Below are 22,116 nucleotides of genomic sequence, written 5' to 3'. Positions count from 1 at the left end.
TTTTGTGTCAAAATTTAACTTTTTTTTTTTAAGAGAGATAGTGAGTGAGCAAGTGTGGGAGGGGTTGATCCCATGGACCTGGCATCATGACCTGAGCTGAAATCAAAAGTCAGATGTGCAACTGATTGAGCCACCCAGGTGCCCCCATTTTGTGTTAGTTTTTATATATGGTATAAGGTAAGGGTCAGACATCATTTTTGGCATGTCAATGCCTCCCCTCCCCCCTGCATTTTAACTGTTCACATCTTCAGAAATTTTATCACTTACCAAGACTTTAGTTCTTTTACTCAGGGGTGATCAAATCCATATACCGAGCTTCTATCTCTTTCCTGAACTCTAGTCCTCCATTTTCAAACACTGCTGAATACCTCATGGAAACATTGATGGGGTAGCCTATACATTCAGTCCAATGAATTAGATCAACCTATTATGTGAAGAAACAGAGTGTATCCCATGTCCACGAGAGTGTGGCTTAATGAGGAAAAGTCATACACCTAGATATGCACTGGACATAGTAATCAAATAAACTAGGGCTCAGAGAAATAATATTAGGGTGCATCTTCCACTGTTCCAGGAGAGGCACATGGATTCTTGGGGATGGGAGAAATCTGGTCTCTAGAGTTTTTCTCTTAGATGACAGGCACATTTCATGGGATTTTCCCAGTAAGTAGGTGATACATTTCACTCAAATTTCTATGTTTTCCTTGTTCTGATTCTATGCTTACCAAGAAATCTTCCAATTCACATTGGCTTCCTAAATAGAAAGAGATAAATTAGCTTCCACTCACTGGAAACAGCTCCGTTATAAAGGAATCCATTGGTATGGATGTAAATTTAGTGATCATGCATTTGTAGTCTGACATTTTTTTTTATATTTATTTTGAGAGAGAGAGAGAGAGAGTGAGCATGAGGAGGTGAGGGGCAGAGAGAGAGGGATAGAGAGAGAATCCCAAGAAGGCTCCACACTGTCAGTGCAGAGCCTGATGCGGGGCTCAAACCCATGAACAGGGAGATCATGACCTGAGCCAACATCAAGAGTTGGGCACAACTGACTGAGCCACCCAGGCGTCCCAGTTATCTGACACTTTCTGAGTTTACTAAGATAATTCAGCTTCTGGACTGATGCTCAGTTGGTATTTATTGAATGGATGAATGTTAAGGCCAGGCTATACCTTGGAAAAAAGATGCCTTTGAGAAATCCTGGTTCTGCCTGCAGCATGGCATGTAACTAATGTGTACCCCATCAAACTGCATAACAAAGACAGAATATTCCTACCCCCCTTCAAAATGCATCATCACTCCTGACCTCCTCATTTTTGCTCTACTTCCAATTGCCAAAAGCCCAAATCTCAAAATTTGATTTACACTTAGGACCCAAGTTTACTTATTATTAGATTTTATCTATTTACTGTTAGATTTAGAGCACAGCTGTATCTACAGGGGATCTAAGGAAACTTAAAATAAAAGCATAGGAATGGTAGGGGGTGCCTGGGTAGCTCAGTGGGTTAAGTGTCCGACTTTGGCTCAGGTCACGATCTCGCAGTCTGTGTGAGTTTGAGCCCTGTGAGCCCGGTGTCGGGCTCTGTGCTGACAGCTCAGAGCCTGGAGCCTGCTTTGGATTCTGTGTCTCCCTCTCTTTCTGCCCCTCCCCTGCTTGTGCTCTGTCTGTCTCTCTCTCTCAAAAAATAAACATTAAAAAAAAAGCACAGGAATGCTAAATTAATATTAGTAACAGCTAACCTTTGTTGAGCTTTTATAATGTGGCATGCAAGGTACCTTAGCACCTTATCTCACAAGAATCCTGTAAGGTCGGTTCTGTCACTATCTCCATTTTAGAGCTGAGAAAACTGAGGCTCACTAAGGCTCAGAGTGCTTAAACAGCTTGCAAGTTCATTGAGGTTGTTAATAGTGGAGCAGGGATCTGAATCCAGATGGTCTGACTTACTAGAGCATGGACTTAAAATGATCAAGAAGTAATAAGAACAGAAAAAGAAAAGTATCAAAAAATGCTGGTCAATGAAAAACTAAAATAGCACACATGTAGCTTTGAGGTTATTAGCAGCAGAGGCAAAAAGGCATATATAATGGGCTTAAGCAGCTCTCACTGTTGAGTTATAGAAAATGTATTTGTACGTGAATAGGCAATTTTTTCTCCCTGGATTTGAGTTTTGAGAGGAGTTTGTTAAGAAGGTCTTGGAGTTAATTCAGTGAATGGCACCATCTAAAGCTATTTAATAAGAAATGCAGAGGTGGTCTACATAGGGCTAACAGTCTTGATTTTACCTTTGGGACAAAGCCCAGGGTCCAACATTAGGAGTGTCAATCTTGTATATAAGCCATAGAGTGAGGATGAGGGGAAGACAGAGGGTCATATGCAGGTTTATGGCCTAGCAGTAACTGCCTCCATCCCCTCTGTTCCTACCGCTGGCACTCTTGAAGTCCATGTCCCTATTGCATTGTCTGCTTTTCTACCTAACCTGGCTTCTTTGCTTGCTCCTGGTCTCTCTCCCTCCCAAACACCCTTTGAGATAGGGAAACTGAAGGACTTCATAAAAATCTGCTTTTTTCTCCTTTTCCTGCTTCTATTCTTGCTAGGACTTGCACCCACCCCCACCTTACACATGCCTCATAGTGCAAATAATGTATGTCTTCTTCGTAAGAGACAACATCTAAGGAAGGACCAGGTATGAATGACGGGAGGAAGCCATCCTATGTGTTCCACTGGCACTAGACATCATGACACCAAGACCCTCTGGCTCCACGTAATAACACTTGGGCCCTCCTCTTTGTTCTAACCGGTTCCTGGATGCCTGAGGACACGTACAACAGACCACACTCCTAGATAAAAACCCAGACCCCAAACATAGACCAGACTCTCTCTCCTTTCCTTTCTGAGTCTCCCAGACACTTTGTCTGTAATTGTACTCTTTCTATACTTTCAATAAATTCTGCTTTAATTTCCTGCTGGCTCAGGTTTGATTTTTTTAAAAAATAATTTATTGTCAACTTAGCTAACATACAGTGTATACAGTGTAGTCTTGGCTTCAGGGGTAGATTCTCGTGATTCATCACTTACATACAACACCCAGTGCTCATCCAAACAAGTGCCCTCCTCAATGCCCATCACCCATTTTCCCCCCTGTCCCAATTCCCCACCCCCATCAACCTTCAGTTTGTTTTCTGTATTTAAAAGTCTCATGGTTTGCCTCCCTCTCTGTAACTTATTTTTCCTTCCCTTCCCCTATGGTCTTCTGTTAAGTTTCTCAAAATTCCACGTATGAATGAAAACACATGATATCTGTCTTTCTCTGGCTGACTTATTTCATTTAGCATAATACCCTCCAGTTCCATCCATGTTGTCACCAATGGCAAGATTTCATTCTTTTTCATTGCCAAGTAGTATTCCATTGTATATATAAACCACATCTTCTTTATCCATTCATCCATGGACATTTGGGCTCTTTCCATACTTTGACTACTGTTGATAGTACTGCTATAAACATTGGGGTACATGTGCCCCTTTGAATCAGCACTCCTGTATCCTTTGGATAAGTTCCTTGTAGTGTCATTGCTGGGTCATAGGGTAGTTCTATTTTAAATTTTTAAATTTTTTGAGGAACCTCCACACTGTTTTCCAGAGCGGCTCCACCAGTTTGCATGCGTGCTTGGTCGAAGAGGACAACCTTCCCCGATAGAGGAGGACCGTTCTTCGGTCAAGGGTATACAAGTAGCTGCGTTCCCCTGCTAGAACCTCCAAATAAGCCACCCCCCCCCCCCAGCACTGCTGAGTCCCTGGACCTGGCCTGCTGGCATCACCTTCATACTGCTTCCAGTTTAATATTTCCAAGACATTGCCTTTGCAACTTAACCTCTGTGTTTAAAAACATTTTAGTGACTTGCAAATTGCCTATAGTATGTTAAAAAGAAAACCACAGGCCCAAAATGCATCACTTAGGCCAAGTCAGTAAACCAAGACTCAATACCTGCCCTAACTGCAGTTTCAACCTCCAGGAATTGTAACCTTTAACTAGTCAGCATGGAATTTCCTGGTCAACCACTAGGAAATTTACTGATATACTCCTGCTCCAGTTGGAAGGGGATGGTGGTGGGCAACCTTGCCTAAACAAATTCCTTGCTAACAAATTCATTTTTTTTTTAAAGTCTTCTTTGTCTTTAAAATCCTTTCTTTTGTTTAACTTAGTGGAGCTCCCCTATGCTTCCTAGATGGGATGCTATGGATTCAAGAACTGTTTAAAAAAGCCAATTAGATCTCCAAATGTACTTGAATTTTGTTTGTTTTTAACAAGTATGAAGTCTAAGTGTACTATTTTGCTGTTTAAAGTCTTCTACCACCAGACCCGACTTACCTTCATGTCTTATCATCTTCTATTTCTCCAACGGTGCTTCTTAAATTAGGGGCTTCATACCAGGAGTGGGGGGTGGGGGAGGTGGAGGAGGGAGGTGGAGCTTTGAAGCGATAGGGCCAAAACCCAGCGAGCATTTCAGACCACAGCCTCTAGGGGTCTGTCATGACCAGGACTCCCAGCGCCAGAAAAAAAGCCCAGCCCTGAGTCTGCCGCGCAAGCGCAGTGGAGCAAAAGGAGACCAACTCCCACCCACCCCTTCGAATTCAGGGGTGCGCAGGCGCAGTGGTGCGGGGGCGTGGCAACGCAGCACGCTCCTCCCAGAGGCCGACGTTGAGGGAGAGGCGCCGCGAATTCAAATTCCGTAGCGTTATGCTCAGACTCCTCAACTCCTCCCTGGCCTGGACTTCGCGAAGCAGTCCCTCGGGCGAAGACGGTGAGCGTGGTGCCGTGTGAGAAGGCGAAGCGAGAGGAGAGAGGGCAGGCGCTGGTGGAAACGCAAACACGGCGGGCTGTAGTGCAAAGGGGCAGGGCGAGTCGGGAGCGGGAAAGCGTTCTGGAACCGGGGGGGGCGGGGCCAGTGCATGATTGGCAGGCTAGAAACCAATGGGAGGGGTAAGGGCCTACCAAGGAGGGTGGGACCTGTAGTTGACGCCCCAAGCGCTTTTGGAGTGAGACTAGCTAGCACGCGTCTGGGGGCTTCAGATTAGCCCGGCTGTGCTAAGCGCTTTTCATAAATTGCCTTATGCAGTGGTCACTACAACCACATGTGAATAAGTGCTGTTACCTGAGAAGACTGAGGCTTAGGAATATTCACATAAGCTGCGATCCCAGACCTGGCCACCCGAGCCCAGTTCCCATACTGTTAATGGCTCCGCCCCACTGCCCATCAAGGAATCAAGGTGGAGTAGAGTCCAGTCAAGAGGACTGAGATGAATGGAATTGACCAGCTTGTTGGAGGAAGTGTCATGAAAGTGGAAATAAATACAAGTCGAGAGAGAGAGAGAAGGCCCCAGCAAGGTGTCACTGTGGGGGTTGCAGCCCAGGCTGTCTCTCCCGGCCTTGGAGCATTGCCGTTGTGCAACATGCTATGGCTTTGGACTAGCAGCAGGTGCAGGAAAGCTTTTCTTTTGGGGCTGTGTTGTCTCCCAGGTGTGTGAAGTTCAAGTATTTTCGGAGCCTAACAGCACAATAGTACCTGGAACGTACTTGTGTCAGGTTGCTGTAATAAAATACTTTAGGCTGGGGAGCTTAAACAACCGAAATTTATTTTCTCACTGTGGCAGAGTCTGGGAATTCTAAGGTGCTGGCATATTTGGTTCTTGGTGACAGCTCTATTCCTGACTTGCAGATGGCCTCCTTCCTTATCCTCATATGGTGTGGAAAGAGAGCTCCTCTCCCTCTTTCCTCTTCTTATAAGGCCACCATTCCTAGTAAGGATTAGGACCCCACTCTTAGATTTTGTTTAACCTCAGTTTTCCCCAAAAGCCCTATCTTCAAATACAGTCTATATGGGGGGTTAGGCCTTTAATACATAAATTTTGGGGGGACACAATTTAGTCTATAGCAATAGTTTATACACAGGTAAATGATGAGTGATAATTGGGTACCCGAGGAAATGAACTCTAAGAATTAATATGTCCCTGAGGGCTTTCATGTATCTTATGTCCTTTATAAGTGTATGGCATGTGCCTTGCCACTGGTGGGGATTTCTAGGGAGAACTCGTGTGGGTTGTGGTTGTCCTCCACAAAACCAACCTGAAGAGGTCAGAAAGAGTTACACCAAATGACCTTAATAGCGCTTAGTGAATCCATGATTCAAGGATTTATGCAAACCCTTCTTTAACTTGTGATTTGGCTTGTGCTGCTTTGGGAATAATGAGATCCATAATTACCACCCACAGGGAAGTGAAATAATAATTGCTTTTCTTCTGTATTGTTTCATGTTGTCATTCTGAAGTTTAGTAACCAAGTCTTTCTTTTCAGTCTGCTTGCCCTGGTGGGAGGAAGAGGGAGGAAATATAAAGCCCAAGGGCTTGGAGATCTGGCAGATGAGGGTTCACATCTTGAGTTCAAGCACTTGCTGAGTGACTGGGCAAGTCTCAATCTTTCTGAGTCTCAGCGTTTTCATCTATAAAATAGAGCTAATAAAAATATCACACAGGGTTGCTGTGAGGTTATGTGAAAACAGTTTGAAATTATTAATGGGCCCTTGGACTAGATATTTTAGTCATGGGGACTATTCTACCCACACCTCTGAAGAACAGAAACCTCTACCTACAGCCACCATGTCAAGCTGGCTATTCATTCATTTCATCAAGATTTATTTGAATACCTAATAGGCGCCAAAGTACCTATTTTGGTGCTAGGGGCAGGGAAGAACAAGACAGACAAGTTTCCTCCTTTTATGCTGTGTATATTCTGGTAGGGGAGGATTGTAAATAAGTTCAGCTAGTGCTAAGAGCTGTGAGGAAATTAAATACAGGGTAATAAGACAAAAGAGTCATTTAAAGTAGGGTGGTGTGTGTTTGGATGGGAGTGTTATTTGACCCACATGGGGTGGCCAAATAGGGAGGGAGTCATTTTTAAGGAGGTAAGGGGAGTCCTCTAAATGTCCATTGTTTCCCACGCAGGGGTGGAAGGGAGTGGTGGACAGTAAGCACGAGGCCCAAGCTGATTATATTAGGCAGGGTAACTCATCAGTCTATAGGCTGACCAGTGAGTGATCTATTTTAAATGGAGAGGCAGTGCTGACTAGATTTTTCTCTTGGGATTTAGAACTAAGAAACATGGAAAGATTTTTCCCTTGGCATTGAGAGTTGGAGCTAAAAGGTAGAGGGTGCGAAGAGGCCCTGTGCAAGCTGAGGTTTTGGGTAAGCAGAAGCTATGAATAAGCAGAGGAGGTCAATGAGTGGCTCCATGTGGCATGTGACTGAGAAGGGAGAAGGACAATCCATGGGTGTTTACTTGCTGGTGAAGTTCTTGGAGCCCTCTTAGAATCCAGACTACTTTGTAGTTGTGGTCTGCAGAAATCACACTCTGCTAGTGCCTTAGGTTCTAGGTTTTGGCACGTTGTCTCAATTTTTAATTTCTCAATATGTATATTTTCAGTAGATCTCCCTTTTACTTATGCTAGTTATCTTTTGCCAGACGAATCTTACTAAAAGAGCCATATGGATCTTGGTTTGGATCCCTGGTTTTCCTCTTATTAGCTGTGCCTTTGAAAACTAATTTCTGTAAGCATTAGTATCCAGCAACTGTATCCTTAGAGTGTGGTACAGGTTAACTGAGATAATAGTAGTAAAAAGGCCTGTGAACTGATCAAAATTTGTTAGATACCTTCCTCTTTTATTCTGATCTGAATGGTTTTTTGATTACATGCCTCCCTCTCAGTATTGACTTGTCCTAGTTTTTAAAAGTCACCCCCTTTTTTTTTAAGTTTATTTACTTATTTTGAGAGAGAGAGCATGCATAAGTGGGGGAGGGGCAGGGAGAGAGAGGAGACAGAGAATCCCAAGCAGGCTCCACACCGTCAGTGCAGAGCCCTGTGTGGGGTTCTGTCTCACAAACCGTGAGATAATAACCTGAGCTGAAACCGAGTCAGACGCTTAACTGAGCCACTCAGGTGCCCCCAGAGTCACCCTTCTTGTAGTTCTTTCACCTCTGTAGTCATTTTAGGTGTCCCTAAACTGGAAGAACATCATGGCAACTACCCTTCTTTCATAAATGTATGGACACTGTCGTTAGTCTTATTGAGGCCAGTTACATAGCAAGTGGATTTCAGATTGATAATTATTTGTATTTAGAAGAGATGGGCCTGCCCAATAGTTTGGAGCAGTGACTTCCAAAAAGAGAGTGGGAACCAGGATGGAAGAGTCAGTCCTCCAAATGGTAATGAAGGAAGAAAGGGTATGGAGAAGCTATCTCAGAGAAATTTGGTTCAGAAGAGGAGGGAAAAAGGAGGCGCAGAGTTCTTAGACCTTGGCCTGGCAAGGAACAAGAAATGCTGTGGTCTCAGTATTGGAAGCTCTGGCAACCAGGTCTTAGTCCCTGTGAAGAGAGCTTCTCCCAGCCTGCAACCAGACAGAAAACTCTTTATTTCTTAAAGCTGGAGAAGTTTTAGGAGGAGGCTCTGGTTTATGCTGGAAGTGGAGGCTAGGGTGAACTAAGAAGCACATTAAAGATACCTGTGAAATATGTATGTATACATGAACCTGTGCCTCGGAAAGGACGTACTAGTAATTCTCTGCCTGTGCGTCATGATCTTCCAGATCTTCCCAGCAGGCTTCAGTGAGGCAGCTGTGCCAGGCAAAGGCTGCACTGTGGAGATGTGAGAGAACCGTCCTGCAGAGGTAGCCAGGAGCGACATCCTTGACATCAGGGGCACAGGTCTCTGAGAGGAAGTCTGTGCACTTTTCCTGGAGGCATTAGAAGGGTGTCTAAAAAGCGAAATAATCCCAGGTAAAATGGCAGGGCAGTTTCTGTTCAGAGGCTTTGCTAGGCTGCTTTCTGTGTAACCATTTCTGATAAATGTCACCAAGTGGATTACATGATTTGGGTATGGCTTCGTGACGATACCTGGAATGGAGAGAACGTGGTCTCTGCTGGCAAAAAAGTGTATAACCTAAGGAGAAATTCCATAACTAGTATTGAGACTGCTCTTAGGAACTGTTCTAGATTTCAAGCCAGTACTTCCAGGTTTATTTTTTCCCCCTAGGACCATGGCTAATAAAACCCAGGAAGATGGTGGCATCCATTTCCCTTTTCCCTTCACACCCTATTCCATCCAGAAAGACTTCATGGCTGAGCTCTATCGGGTGTTGGACGCTGGCAAGATTGGAATATTTGAGAGTCCAACTGGCACTGTAAGTATGCATCATCAGGGGCTAAGAAGTGTCCTGAGAGACCCCTGATTCCGACACTGCAGAGGCCACCTAGCATGCTTGTTAGTCTAGGCAGAGATTTTCATGGTTTGACGTCAGGCAAAGTAGTTCTTTCAGTTTATCTTTCTGAGTAATAGTCACTTCCTGTATTAAAATGTTAAACAGAAGGGCACCTGGGTGGCTCAGTCAGTTGAGCCTCTGACTCTTGATTTTAGCTCAGGTCTTGGTCTCAGGGTCATGGGTTTGGCTGAGCCGTGTTGGGCTCTGTGCTGGGCGTGAAGCCTACTTAAAAAATAAATAAATAAACACAGCCCCAGAATCTGAGAACAATTAGGCTAAAGAATTTGAATGCCAGTAGAAACCAAGACCTGTAGCACTAAAACTTTCCAGATTGTTCTGGGTACACAACTGCTTTGATGTTGAGAAACAAATTAGTTTGGCTTTTTCACAGATTAAACCTATCGGTTTAGTCTTTAGCAACGAGGTTACTAAGTGCTGAGGGTTCCCATCAAAGGGCCCTGAGTTTTTCCTTCTGGGACTGGAATGAGAGAGGGATTTATCAGAGGGTGGCCTTGAGGAGGATTAGGGCTATGGCAAGCAGTCCCAGCCTCTTGCCTCCCACTCAGAAAGCACCGTGTGATGGTGAGATGCCTGCATTGATGTGAAGGTCCCCCAGTGAGGCCGCGACCTCCTGGAGGCCGTCCTCCATGTCTCTGTCATCCGGTGGAGCTCGGCATTTTCGACCCACGGGAGGTTCTTAACTCAGTGCAGCAGTCCACTACCAGTCCACTGAGGTGTTTCTTAGTATTAGCAGAGGCTTCCTGGTAAATAGACTTGGGTGTTTCGAGTCCTTATTTGACCATTCTGCAACAGTTGGTGGTGGTGAACATATCCCTCTCCTTTTGTGTAAAGTGATCCCAAAACATGAGTCAAAAATAATGCATGTCATTTAAAAAGTTAAATGTATTAAACTTGGTTCTTTGGGCAGGTACTTATAATTCTTTTAACTGTTTACCAAGAAATATACTTGCATAGCACATTTGAAATTGTAAGCTTTGTGCTATTTCTTGATTTATGGATTTAATCATTGTACCTTCCTCTTGTGAGAGCTAAGATGCAGCTTTCTTACCATTTCTTTTCCTTCCCTCGCCCCATCCTCCCGTTGTAGTTAGATGGAAAGTGTTAGCCTCTCCTAAGCCGGTATGCTCTGATTATGGGTTTTCGTCTTGAATAATTTTTATTTTCCCAGGGTTGATAATTGCCTTTTAAAGTGTGTCTAGCTAATATGCCTACACCACTTTCTCTCACACCATCCAGTGGCCTCCGTAGGACATTCCATACATAAAATTACTGCTTAGTCTGGCTCCTCAGCTGCCATAACAAAATACCACAGATTGGGTGGCTCAGATGACAGAAATTTATTTTTCACAGTTCAGGAGGCTGGGAAGTACAAGATCAAGGTTTGGGCAGCCTCTAGCTTCTGGTGGAAACTCTTCCTGGCTTGTGAGGGCCTCCTTCTTGTTGTGTCCTCACGTGGTAGAGAGATCTTTGGTGTCTCTCCCCTTTTATAAGTAGACCAGTTCTATAGGATCAGGGCTCTGTCCTTAGGACTCCTTGAAGGCCTTTTCTCCAATACAGTCACATGGGAGATTAGGGCTTCAACATGAATTTGGGGGCAATATAATTCAGTCTATAGTAATTACCAATTCCATTTTACCCTGCAGACTTCCTTCTTGAAATTCTCCCATTTGTTCTTACGATCTGCTTCACAACTATTGTACTAAGATTTCCCATCTCTCCTTAAGAATAAAAAAAAAAAAAAGCAACATTATGAAGTATAATTGACATACAATAAAATGCACGCCTTGTAAGTCCACAAGTTCAGTGAGTGTTGACAGATGGAAACCCCCATATAACCACTGCCACAATGAAAATGCCAAACATTTCCACCAGCCCAGAAAGTTTGTTGTACCCCTGGCTGCTGTTCCTCCCCTCACATCCCGCCCCAGCCTCAGGTAGTCAGTGATCATTTACCATCTCTGTAGATGAGTTTTAACTTTCTAAAATTTCTTGAAAATGGCATCATATCATAAGTACTCTTTTGTGACCAGCTTCTTATGCTCAGCCAGCATAATATTTTGGGGATTCATCCATGTTGTGCGTATTCTTAAGTTTTTTCTGTGTTTGAGTCTCTTGTTTCCTGGATTCGTTATCTTCTTTGTTTTGGTAGAGAACATTCCTGAAGGGTTGTATGGGAGGTAAGATTTTGAGACTTGCTGAAAGGGTATTAATCTGCCTTTCTCTTGATTGATACTGATAGTTTGGTTGGGTATATAATTCTAGCTGCAGAACACTTTTCCCTCACAACTACTCCCTTTCCTCTCTAGTTTCCATTGTGGCTGCTAAGAAGTCCATTGCAACCTGCACCCCAGTTCTTGGTGGTGACCTGACCCACCTCATCCTCCAAAGTTTTCAAGATCTCCTCTATCTTTTGTATTCTGAAATCTCATGTTGATGGGTCAGATGTGTGTGTTCAGTTCCTTGTGTTGGCCACTTGGTGGGCTCTTTCCACCTGGAGGCTTCTATCTTTCCATTCTGAGACATTTTCTCACATCTGATAATCTTCCTGGTACTCCCATTCTTTGAGTTTTGGACTTGCTGGTTAATTCTGTAATTATGTTTTCTTCTAATTGCCCATCTCTTTGGGCATCCTGGTTGGGTTTTGTTTTATTTTCTTTTTGCTTTAAATTCTGCTTAAGATTTCTTTGACTTTGCTGTCCAGTCTTTCTATTCAGTTTATTTTTATTATCGTAGCCTTAATATTCAAGAACTTTTCTTATTCTTTGATTTTTAAAAATAGCATCCTGTTTTTGTTTCATGGAAATAATATCTTTGTGAGGATATCAATTATAGCAGTATTTTGAATTTTTGTCCCCCCCTGTATCATCTTGTCATGCAGCCTCCTCCCTCCCCCAGTTTTGGTTCTGTGTTTTGTTGAGAGGCTTTCCTCAACTGTCTGGTGATCTTTGGTTGTCTTCTATTGGTGTTCAAGAAAAAGCTACCACAGGGCTGATGGACAGGCCTGTGGTGCAAGCTGGCTGTGGACCACTGAACTGGCCTCTCTGTTGGGGCCTCCAGTGATCAGTGTCTATGTGATTTCTCTTGAGCCATCCAGTTTTTCCAGAGAAGGCTCCTCTAAACTCTTGCCTTCTAGTCCTAGGCTCATGGTTAGTATTCTCGAGGGTGTCCTGGGGAAGTGGCTTCAGGTGCATGGTTTTTTGCTTAGTGTCCTGGTTTGATTTCAACTCTCTTCTCCACCCTTCACTCGACCTGCTGTCTCTGGGGCCCTCCTGGCTTAGCTCCTCCAGAGGGTGCACATCCTATCTTTTGCAGAGAAGATCTCTGCAGGCACTTAGGCTTACAGTCCTTTACTCTGTCACGTCCAGTTCTCTGCTTTTCATCTCTCCTAAAACTTGTTACCCTCCCTTCTTCCACTTTCTTTCTGTGGGGTTTAAGCCTCTTCTTCCTTTGGTGTAAATTTAGTGTGTTTCAGAAAAGAACACAGAAGAGCATGTATTTATTCTGCCCTGTTTAATCTGAAGGCTTCAGGTCCCCATCTCAGCCCTCTGCCCATTCTGTACATCCTCTTCCTCTTCTCAGCCCTTTGTTGTTGATGTTTCTGATTCCAGGGCCTCATATCTTTGTTGTGTCTTCAGCTACCATCACATTCTGAGCCTGTCTGCATCTCACTTGGTAAGCTCTTTCTCCTGTCGCCATGTTGTTACATGCCAGGCCTCACCTGCTGGGCCTCTGCCCTGGGTGGCCACCTCCCCACTTGGGTCCTCATGATGCCTACTAAACTTGGACATGTCACCTTTTTAGCCTTTCATGACTCCACCACGTTGTGCTGACCTTCTGACCTTGTGCCCCCTGTGCCTTGTGTAACATTGCAATTTTGGGCACTCTAAAACCTGGAGTCCATGCTTCGCAGAGAACTGTGATGCCCTGCAGGTCCTGCGTTAAGTTTGTGCCTGTGGGGATTTTTAGGGAGCTGCTTCCCAGCATCAAGCCCAGCACTTGCTACAATGTGGGTGTTTAGAATGAATGAATTTACTTATCTTGGCATGTATTTTATGACTGTGATATCTTGGATGGTACCCCAGGAAATAACATTGTTCAAAGCTAGGTATATTGTGGGTACTTTATTAGATTTATTTCATAACTGAGGCAAGCATTTGGTCATACATCCTTTTAACATTTTCCGATTAATACTTTTGCTGTCTTATTAGAAGGTATAGAATTGCAGGACCTTAGTTCTTCTTTCTCTTTGTGTTAGAGTGTATTCACAGTTGTTTCCGGAGGATAACTTTGACCTTCCCCTTAGGAACTTCCTCAGCTCACTTTGAAGTGGAGAGTGCTGGCTCTCTAACCAGGTGTCTGGCCCTGGGCCATTGTTACAGGGGGATGTCTCACCTGCTGCTAGCCAGGTGATGGCTAAAGGCAGTAGCTCCCCATTTTACTGGCAATACAGAATGGCTGCTCTCCAGGTTCTGCTGGGGAGTGCTGTCTGGAAGTCTCTGCCACTCAGTATTTCTCAAAAGCTGAGAGAAATGGTATATATGGGGCTTTTCCATAGATATGTTGGAAGTGCCATTCTATCATAGGGCCTTTCAAGAATTGATGAAATAGGTTCTTAATCTAGGACAGTAATAATTGTATTATTATTACTTAATAATAGCAAAAAAAAAAAAATCTCCAGCTGCTTACTTATGTACCACGTATTGTTCTAATCCTAGTGTAGGTATTAACCTTTTTTTTTCAAAAAAATTTTTTTCATGTTTATTTATCTTTGAGATGTTATGTTTCATGTTATTTATCTTTGAGAGAGAGGGAGAGACAGAGCGCAATCAGGGGAGAGGCAGAAAGAGGGAGACACAGAATCTGAAGCAGCCTTCAGGCTCTGAGGTGTCAGCACAGAGCCCAATGCGGGGCTTAACCTGTGAGATCATGACCTGAGCTGGAGTCGGATGCTTAAGCCACTGAGCCACCCAGGTGCCCCTGTAGGTATTAACCTTTATGGGTAGGAACTTAATGCTTGCAGCAGTTCTCTGAGGAAGGTACTATTACTATCCCCCTCCCCACCTTTTTTTTTTTCCCCCAACTTCCCATGTTTGTACGTGTGGAGCAAAGAAGCCTAGAAAGGTTAGCCTCAGGTCACAGCTGGTGAGTGGAGGAGCCAGTGTTTGGCCAGCAGCCTAGACTCTGGAGCCTTAGCCACTGTGCTCTGCTCTTTCCCCAGCTCTGAACACCTGTGCATTTTACCTATAGTTCGTTTAAGCCCAAATTAGGTTCAGAACCCCTCTGGGTACTCTGGGACCCCCTAGTTTAAGCAGGCTTGGAGAGCTGACTGCCTGGCTGGAACGTGTAGGTTCCTGTAGAGACTCGCCTGAACTGAACTGCCCTTTGGACACCAGAAGAAGCAGCCTTAAGAAACCCATGTCAGCAGCCTCCCAGAAGGACTGTGTTAGTGCTCCCCCTGCCGTAACAGAGTTTCACAGGCTGGGGGTTTCAGTAATAGAAACTTCCTCTTCACAGTTCTGGAGGCCAGAAATGCAGAATCACAGTGTGGGCAGGGGTGGGTCTCTCTGAGGGTGAGAAAGAAGAGACTGTTCTGGCCTGCCCCCCTGTGTTTTATCACATCGTTTTCCCTCTGGGCATGCCTTGGTGTCCCAATTTCCCCTTTCTGTAAGGACACCAGTCTTACTGGATCAGGGCCCTGATCTTAACTAAATACATCTGGAGTGACCCTATTTCCAAATAAGTTCACATTCTGAGACACTCAGGGTTAGGACTTAACACAAGAGTTTGGGCGGAGGGTCCCAATTCAACCCACAGGGAAAATTCTGGTCTTTAAGTAAAGAATTGTATTTTCCAGAGCAATTCGTTTGCTTTTAAAGTGTTTTGAAGACCAGGACTCATGGGGCTGTATTAAAGTGGAGAGCCCAAGGTGGCTCCCCCTTAGTGAGGATATAGGATTTCAAGCTATATATTATTTGGCATAAATTCTTTTTGGGGGCTATTTATCTAATTCTTCACCTTTTTTTTTTTTTTTTTTAATTTTTTAATGTTTATTTTTGAGAGAGAGAGACAGAGCGAGAGTACAAGTGGGGGAGGGGCAGAGAGAAAGGGAGAATCCCAAGCAGGCTCCGAGCTGTCAGCACAGAGCCCCATGTGGGGCTTGAACTCATGAACCGTGAGATCATGACCCAAGCTGAAGTCTGACGCTTAACCTACTGAGCCACTCAGGTGCTCCAAATTCTTCACCTTCTAATTTTGTTAACTTGCGATATTTATATGTAACCTGATAAACCACATTAAATTATTTTAGGAACAGTGAGTTGTATAATTAAACCATGAATTTCATTTTCATTTCTTCCTTTTTCATATTTTCCTTGGCTATCCTTTTGCTAATTCCCTTCCTGCCCTTTCCCAGCTCGGTCTTAAACTACCTTCTAGTAATTAAAGGTAGACCTTCCCTAAAGGCTTTATTAAAATGGGAAACATCATCTGGAAAGCTTTAATTTTTGTTCTCTTTTCCTGAAGACCTTTTTCTTCCTGTAGGGAAAATCTTTAAGTCTGATTTGTGGGGCCCTTTCCTGGCTCCGTGACTTTGAACAGAAGAAACATCAAGAAGAAGCACGTCTCCTTGAAACTGGAACTGTCCCCTTAAGTGATAGGAAGGATCAGCCCCCATTTCTCTCATCCTCCTTCAAAGAGACCCCAGACACCCTGAGGCCTGCCGGAGAGCCTGACTGGGTGACTCAGTTTGTGCAGAAGAAAGAAGAAAGGGACCTGGTGGACCGGCTGAAGGTGAGCCCTAGGGTGATGGGAGGTGAGAATGATCCAGGAAACAGTGTTTGGGTGGTAATTTGGGGTTGATGAGTGTGTCCTTCTCCTTTGCAGTGCCTTCTTGAGCCAGTGGTACTGTGCCCTTGCTGTCTTTTTATTTTTTATTTTTATTTATTTATTTTTCTTGCTTGCTGTCTTTTTAAAGCTTATTTGTTTATTTTTGAGAGAGGGAGAATGGGGGAGGGGCAGAGAGAGGAGGAGGAGGAGAGAATCCCAAGCAGGCTCTGCGCTGTCAGCACGGAGCCCGACACGAGGCTTGAACTCTTGAACCATGAGATCATGATCTGCGCTGAAACCAAGAGTTGGACACTCAACTAACTGAGCCACCCAGGCATCCCGCTTTCTGTCTTTTTAAAGCTGATGTCAGTGGGCCTTCTCTAGACCAGGGATTGGCAGTTCCATTCATTACCCACCTGGAAAAAGAACCTCACTGTTGCCATTGGCAACATGGTTCAGTGGCTGCAAACTCCATTCAGGGAATGAATTTGATTGAGAGTCCGTGGCTTCGGGAGGGAGTGTGTAGACCTGCAGTGAGCAATAGGGCTGGGACCCAGTGAGGGTCAGGGATGCTGCTGCACCCTTGAGAGTTGCCCATGGAAGGGAGAACCGCCCTGTGTGAAGAGGCACGAGGCCGAGCCCCAACTCTTTAAGGAGGGCCTGGTTTGGGCTTCCTGCGGGAGTTTCCCGTGTGGCTCCTTTACCCTGTAGGAGGAGCAGGTCAGGCGGAAGAAGCGAGAAGAGCGCCTGCAGCAGATCCGTCACAATGCACAGCTCAAGTATGCAGCCAAGCGCATGGTGAGTGTCCTCTCGGAGTGGCAGGGATGGTGTACGGGCACTGTCCCACTGCGTGGGGCCTCACGGAGTTGCTCCTTTGGATGAGTGGTCAGGACCTCAGTATTCTTGCCCTGACCCCCCCTCATCACCCGGAAGCTGGCAGCTTGACCTGAGGTATTGATGCCTGGGGTGTAGATACCAGTAGGACAGCGAGGCCTGTGGAAATGGCATGTGTGTTGTCCTTGGTGGTAGCCACTTCGAGGCTGACTCCATCAAGGGGGCAGGGGCACCCGTACTGAGATTCCTCTGTCCCACTTGTAATGCTCTTACACAGAGACGGGAAGAAGAAGAAATGGAGCGTCTCCTCCACCTCAGCAGGGAGATGCTAGCAGAAGGAACAGGGACCGAGCCCCTAGAGCAGCTGGAATGTGGGGACGAGGAGCTGGTCCTCGCCGAGTACGAGAGCGATGAGGAGAAGGGAGCAGCTCGTGGGTAAGATGGTGCTTCTCCTTTACCCACCTCCCCTGCACTGGTCTGCATGGGGGCTCCCAGGGAGGCAGCTCCTGTGCCTAGAGAGAGGCAGCCTGCTGTGTCCCTCATGAGACATCTGAAGGGATGGAATGCCATCCCTTAAGTTCCTCATAAATGGGGGCTGTGCCTTAGGCTACAGGGCTAGGAAGGGGAGGAGCAGGGACCTGCACCCACACCCAGGCCACTCTTGATCATGTGCTCTTAGCTCCTAGACAAGACATAAACCTTGTGAGGTTTATGATATAAATCATCAACGTATCCTTAGCCCAACTTGTTCTTTTCGCCTTCTGGCTTCTGAGTTTCTGATGTGTGAGTCCTAAGCTGCTGGGTGGAGTAGAAACACTGAAGGTGACAGCGAGGATGTTCTGAGGCCACACTGCCCTAGTGGGAGCCTCCTTTTTCATTCATGCTTTAGTTGCACAAATGACCTTCGAGGGTCTGCTCTAGGTGTGGCGTGGCTCCAGATGCCACAGACGACAGACATGACCCCTGCCCTCCGAAGCTTGCATGTAGTTGACGGCAGGGGGGTGGGGAATGTACACCAGAACTGTGAAATGAGCACATTTGCCCAGGAGGAGAATAAAACTGGTGAAAGGGGTAGCGTGTGGGGTCACACCTCCAGGTGAAGCCAGGAGAGCCCTCCAAGGGGGTGACAAAGCATGAGAAAGAGCCATGGGGAGACCTGGGAGAAGAGAGGTCTAGTCAGTAGCCTGAAGGTACCCTGGTCTGGAAACGGGAACAGGTTTGGTAAGTTCAAGGGGCACAGAGAAGGCCCAGGGGCTGAGCAAGAGCGAATGAGGAAGAGAGGGGAAGAAGAGGCAGCTGTGTGTTTGGGCCTCATGGGTCCACCGAGGGTTTGGGTGTTCTCAGTGCAGTTGGGCTGTGGGGTTTCAAACAAGGGAGTAACAGGATTGTATTTGGGCATTAGGGCATTAAAGTCATTTTGATATCAGTTCTTTCCCCAAGTCACAAGTACCCCTAGAGGTCATCCCTCTTAGGCTCCCAACTTGGAAGCATTGTTTTCTGCTCCTCTAAAGGTGACTCCAGTGTTCTACATTCTCATTGACACTGTGGTCACCATGTCTGTGTAGAGTGTAACTCCAAGGCCTGAAACCTTCGGTTGACTCTTTTGTGATGGAGAAAATCTTCAGTCTGTCTGCAGTGCACCTTCTAACTTCACCATCGGGTGCTCAGCGTCCCAGCTGCCCTGACTTTTCTTTCTTTTCCCCCTCAGCTTTATTGAGATATAATTGGGTTATAACATTGTGTAAGTTTAAGATACATACCATGATGATCTGATATCTGATACATGTATGCATTGCAAAACAATCACTATGATAAGGGTAGTTAACAAATCCATCGTCTCACATACTTAACATTTCTTTAAAGATGTGCTCTCCTAGCAGCTGTCAGGTGTACAATACAGTGTAGTTAATGACAGTCATCATGCTGTGACCCTAGAACGTATTATCTTATAATGGTACCTTTACCTTTTGACTACTTTCACGTCCCTCTTCAGCCCCTAGCAATCTACTCTGTTTCTAGGCGTTTGGTTTTTTTAGATTCCACTTAGGATATGCCACAGAATTGTCCTTCTCTGTCTAACTTACATCACTTAGCAGAATGCCCTCAAGGTCCATATATATTGTCACAAACGGCAAGACTTCTTTCTTTTTTATGGCTGAATATTTCTGTGTGTGTGTGTGTGTGTGTGTGTGTGTGTGTGTGTGTGTGTGAGTGAGAGAGAGAGAGAGAGAGAGAGAGAGAGAGATTTTCATTATTCATTCATCTGTCAGTGGATACTTCGGTTGTTTTCATCAGTGCTGCATAACATGAGGATGCAGAGATCTCCGTGAGATAGTGATTTCATTTCCTCTAGATATATACCCAGAAATGGGATTGCTGGGTCATATGCTACTTAATATTTCTAATTTTTTGAGGAATGTCCATGCTGTTTTCTAGAGTGGCTGCACCAATTTACATTGCCACCCATAGTGCGCAAGGGTTCCCTTTTGTCCACATCCTTGCAAACATTTCTTTCTCTTTCTTCCTTTCCTTTCCGTTCCGTTCCGTTCCGTTCCTTGTCTTTCAGAGTACAAGCAGGAGAGAAGGGCAGAGGGAGAGAAAATCCCAAGCAGACTCCATTCTCAGTGCAGCGCCTGACCTGGGGCTTGATCCTTATGACCCTGGGATCGTGACCCAAGCTGAAATCGAGAGTTGGATGCTGAATGGGCTGAGCCACCCAAGCACCTCATCTTTTATCTTTTTGGCGGTAGCCATGCTAACAGGTGTGAGGTGAAATCTCATTGCGGTTTTGACTTGCATTTCCTTGGGGATCAGTGATGTTGAGCATCTTTTCGTGTACCTGTTGGCTATTTGTATGTCTTTGGAAAAATGTATATTCAGTTCCTCTGCCCATTTAAAAAATTTTTTTCTGTTTATTTTTGAGAAAGAGGGTGTGAGTGGAGGAGGGGCAGAGAGAGAGGGAGACACAGAATCTGAAGCAGGCTCCAGGCTCTGAGCTGTCAGCACAGAGCCTGATGCTGGGCTTGAACTCACAAACCATGAGATCGTGACCTGAGCCAAAGTTGGACGCTTAACCAACTGAGCCACCCAGGCGCCCCACCTCTGCCCATTTTTTAATTGGATTACTTGTTTTTTGCTGTTGAGTTCTATGAGTCCCTTATATATTTTGGATATAAGCCCCTTATCTTCAGATAGGTGGTTTGCAAATATTTTCTCCCATTTCTTGGTTGCCTTTTCATTTTGTTGATTGTTTCTTTTGCTGTGCAGAAGCTTTTTAGTTTGACATAGTCCCACCTGTTTATTTTTGCTTTTGTTGCTTATACTTTTGATGTCCTATCCAAGAAATTATTGAGAAGAACAATGTCATGAAACTTTTTGCTGTGTTTTCTTCTAGGAGTTTTATGATTTTAGGTCTTACGTTTAAGTTTTTAATCCATTTTGACTTAGTTTTTGTGAGTGGTGTAGGAGAGGGGTTCCGTTTCATTCTTCTGCCTGTGACTATTCAGTTTGCCCAGCACCATGTTGAAGAGGCCATCTTTTCCTCATTGAGTATTCTTGGCTCCCTTGTCCAATAGTACTTTACTATATATACCTGGGTTTATTTTTGGGCTCTGTTCTGTTCCACGGATCTTACGTGTCTGTTTTTATGCCAGTACCAAAGTGTTTTGATTACCATGCTGTTTGAAATAAGGAATTGTGATTCCTCCAGCTTTATTCTTTCTCAAGATTGCTTTGGCTATTTGGGGTCTTTTGTGGTTCCTAATGATCTTTAGGATTCTTTTTCTATATCTGTAAAAAATGCCATTGGAATGTTGATAAGGAATTGCATTAAATCTATAGATAGCTTTGAGTAGTATGGACATTTTAGCAACATTAATTCTTGTGACCCATGAACATGGGACATTTTGTCATCTATGTCATCTCCAGTTTCTTCATCAAAGTCTTGTAGTTTTGAGTATATGTCTTTCACCTCCTTGGTTAAATTTATTCCTGAGTATTTTATTGTTTTTTGTTTTTTGTTTTTTTTTTTTTAAGTTTATTTATTTACTTTGAGTGAGACAGAGAACAGGTAAGTGGGGAAGGGGCAGAGAGGGGGAGAGAAGAGAGTCCCAAGCAGGCCCCTTGCTGTCAGAACACAGCCTGATGCAGGGCTCAGAATCACAGACCGTGAGATCAGATCATGTCCTGACTGAAATCAAGAGTTGGACGCTTAACCAACTGAGCCACCCAGGCACCCCAATATTTTATTGTTTTTTTTTAAATGTTTTTTAAAATTTATTTTGAAAGAAAGAGTGTGAGTGGGGGAGGGGGAGGGAGAGGGAGAGAGAGGGAGAGAGAGAATCCCAAGGAGGCTCCGAGCTGTCAGCTCAGAGCCCAATGCGGGGCTCAAACTCACAAACTGTGAGACATGACCTGGGCTGAAATCAAGAGTCAGACACTCAACTGACTTAGCCACCCAGGTGCCCCAGTAGTTTATTGTTTTTGATGCCTTTATAAGTTAGACTTTTATTTCTTTTTCAGATAGTTTATTATTAGCGTACAGAAATGTACCTGATTTTTGTGTGTTGATCATGTGCCCTGCAGCTTCACTGAATTTATTAGTCCTAGCAGTTTTTTGGTGCTATCTTCAGGGTTTTTGTAAATAAAATCATGTCGTTTACTTCTTCCTTTCCAATTTGGATGCTTTTTATTTCTTTTTCTTGTCTGATTGGTCTGGCTATGACTTCCAGTATTATGTTGAATAGGAGTGGTGAGAGTGGGCAACTTTGTCTTTTTCCTTGTCTTGGTGCAAAAGCTTTCACTCTTTTACTGTTCAGATGTTAGCTGTGGGCTTGTAATAGATGGCCTTTATTATGTTGAGGTACATTCATTTGTACCTAATTGATTGAGAATTTTTATCATGAACAGGCGTTGGATTTTGTCATGTTTTTTTCTGTGTCTGTTGAGATGATTATGTGACTTTTATATATCATTCTATTTATTGATGTATCCCATTTACTGATTTGCATATGATGAGCCATCATATTTTAGGGATAAATCCCACTTGATCATGGAGTATGATCCTTTTAATATGCCATTTAGTTCAGTTTGTTAGTGTTTTGTTGAGAATTTTTGCATCTGTATTCATC

At 44.5% G+C, this 22,116-nt stretch overlaps 1 protein-coding gene across 1 annotated transcript in view; it reads left to right on the top strand.

The window, feature by feature from the left end:
* Positions 1–4,711: 4,711 nt before the first annotated feature.
* The window catches only part of DDX11 (DEAD/H-box helicase 11), a 39,724-nt gene continuing 22,319 nt past the window's right edge, over positions 4,712–22,116 (top strand). Inside the window, exons 1-5 of the mRNA XM_049624873.1 lie at positions 4,712–4,800; positions 9,082–9,229; positions 15,869–16,117; positions 16,865–16,951; positions 17,265–17,422. Of these exons, the coding sequence (XP_049480830.1) occupies positions 9,086–9,229; positions 15,869–16,117; positions 16,865–16,951; positions 17,265–17,422 (638 nt within the window). The 5' untranslated portion in view covers positions 4,712–4,800; positions 9,082–9,085. The remainder of the gene's footprint in view (positions 4,801–9,081; positions 9,230–15,868; positions 16,118–16,864; positions 16,952–17,264; positions 17,423–22,116) is intronic.

This window comes from Panthera uncia, chromosome B4 (genome assembly GCF_023721935.1).
Source record: "Panthera uncia isolate 11264 chromosome B4, Puncia_PCG_1.0, whole genome shotgun sequence".
NCBI lineage: Eukaryota > Metazoa > Chordata > Mammalia > Carnivora > Felidae > Panthera > Panthera uncia.
This window is presented reverse-complemented; position numbering and strand designations above follow the sequence as displayed.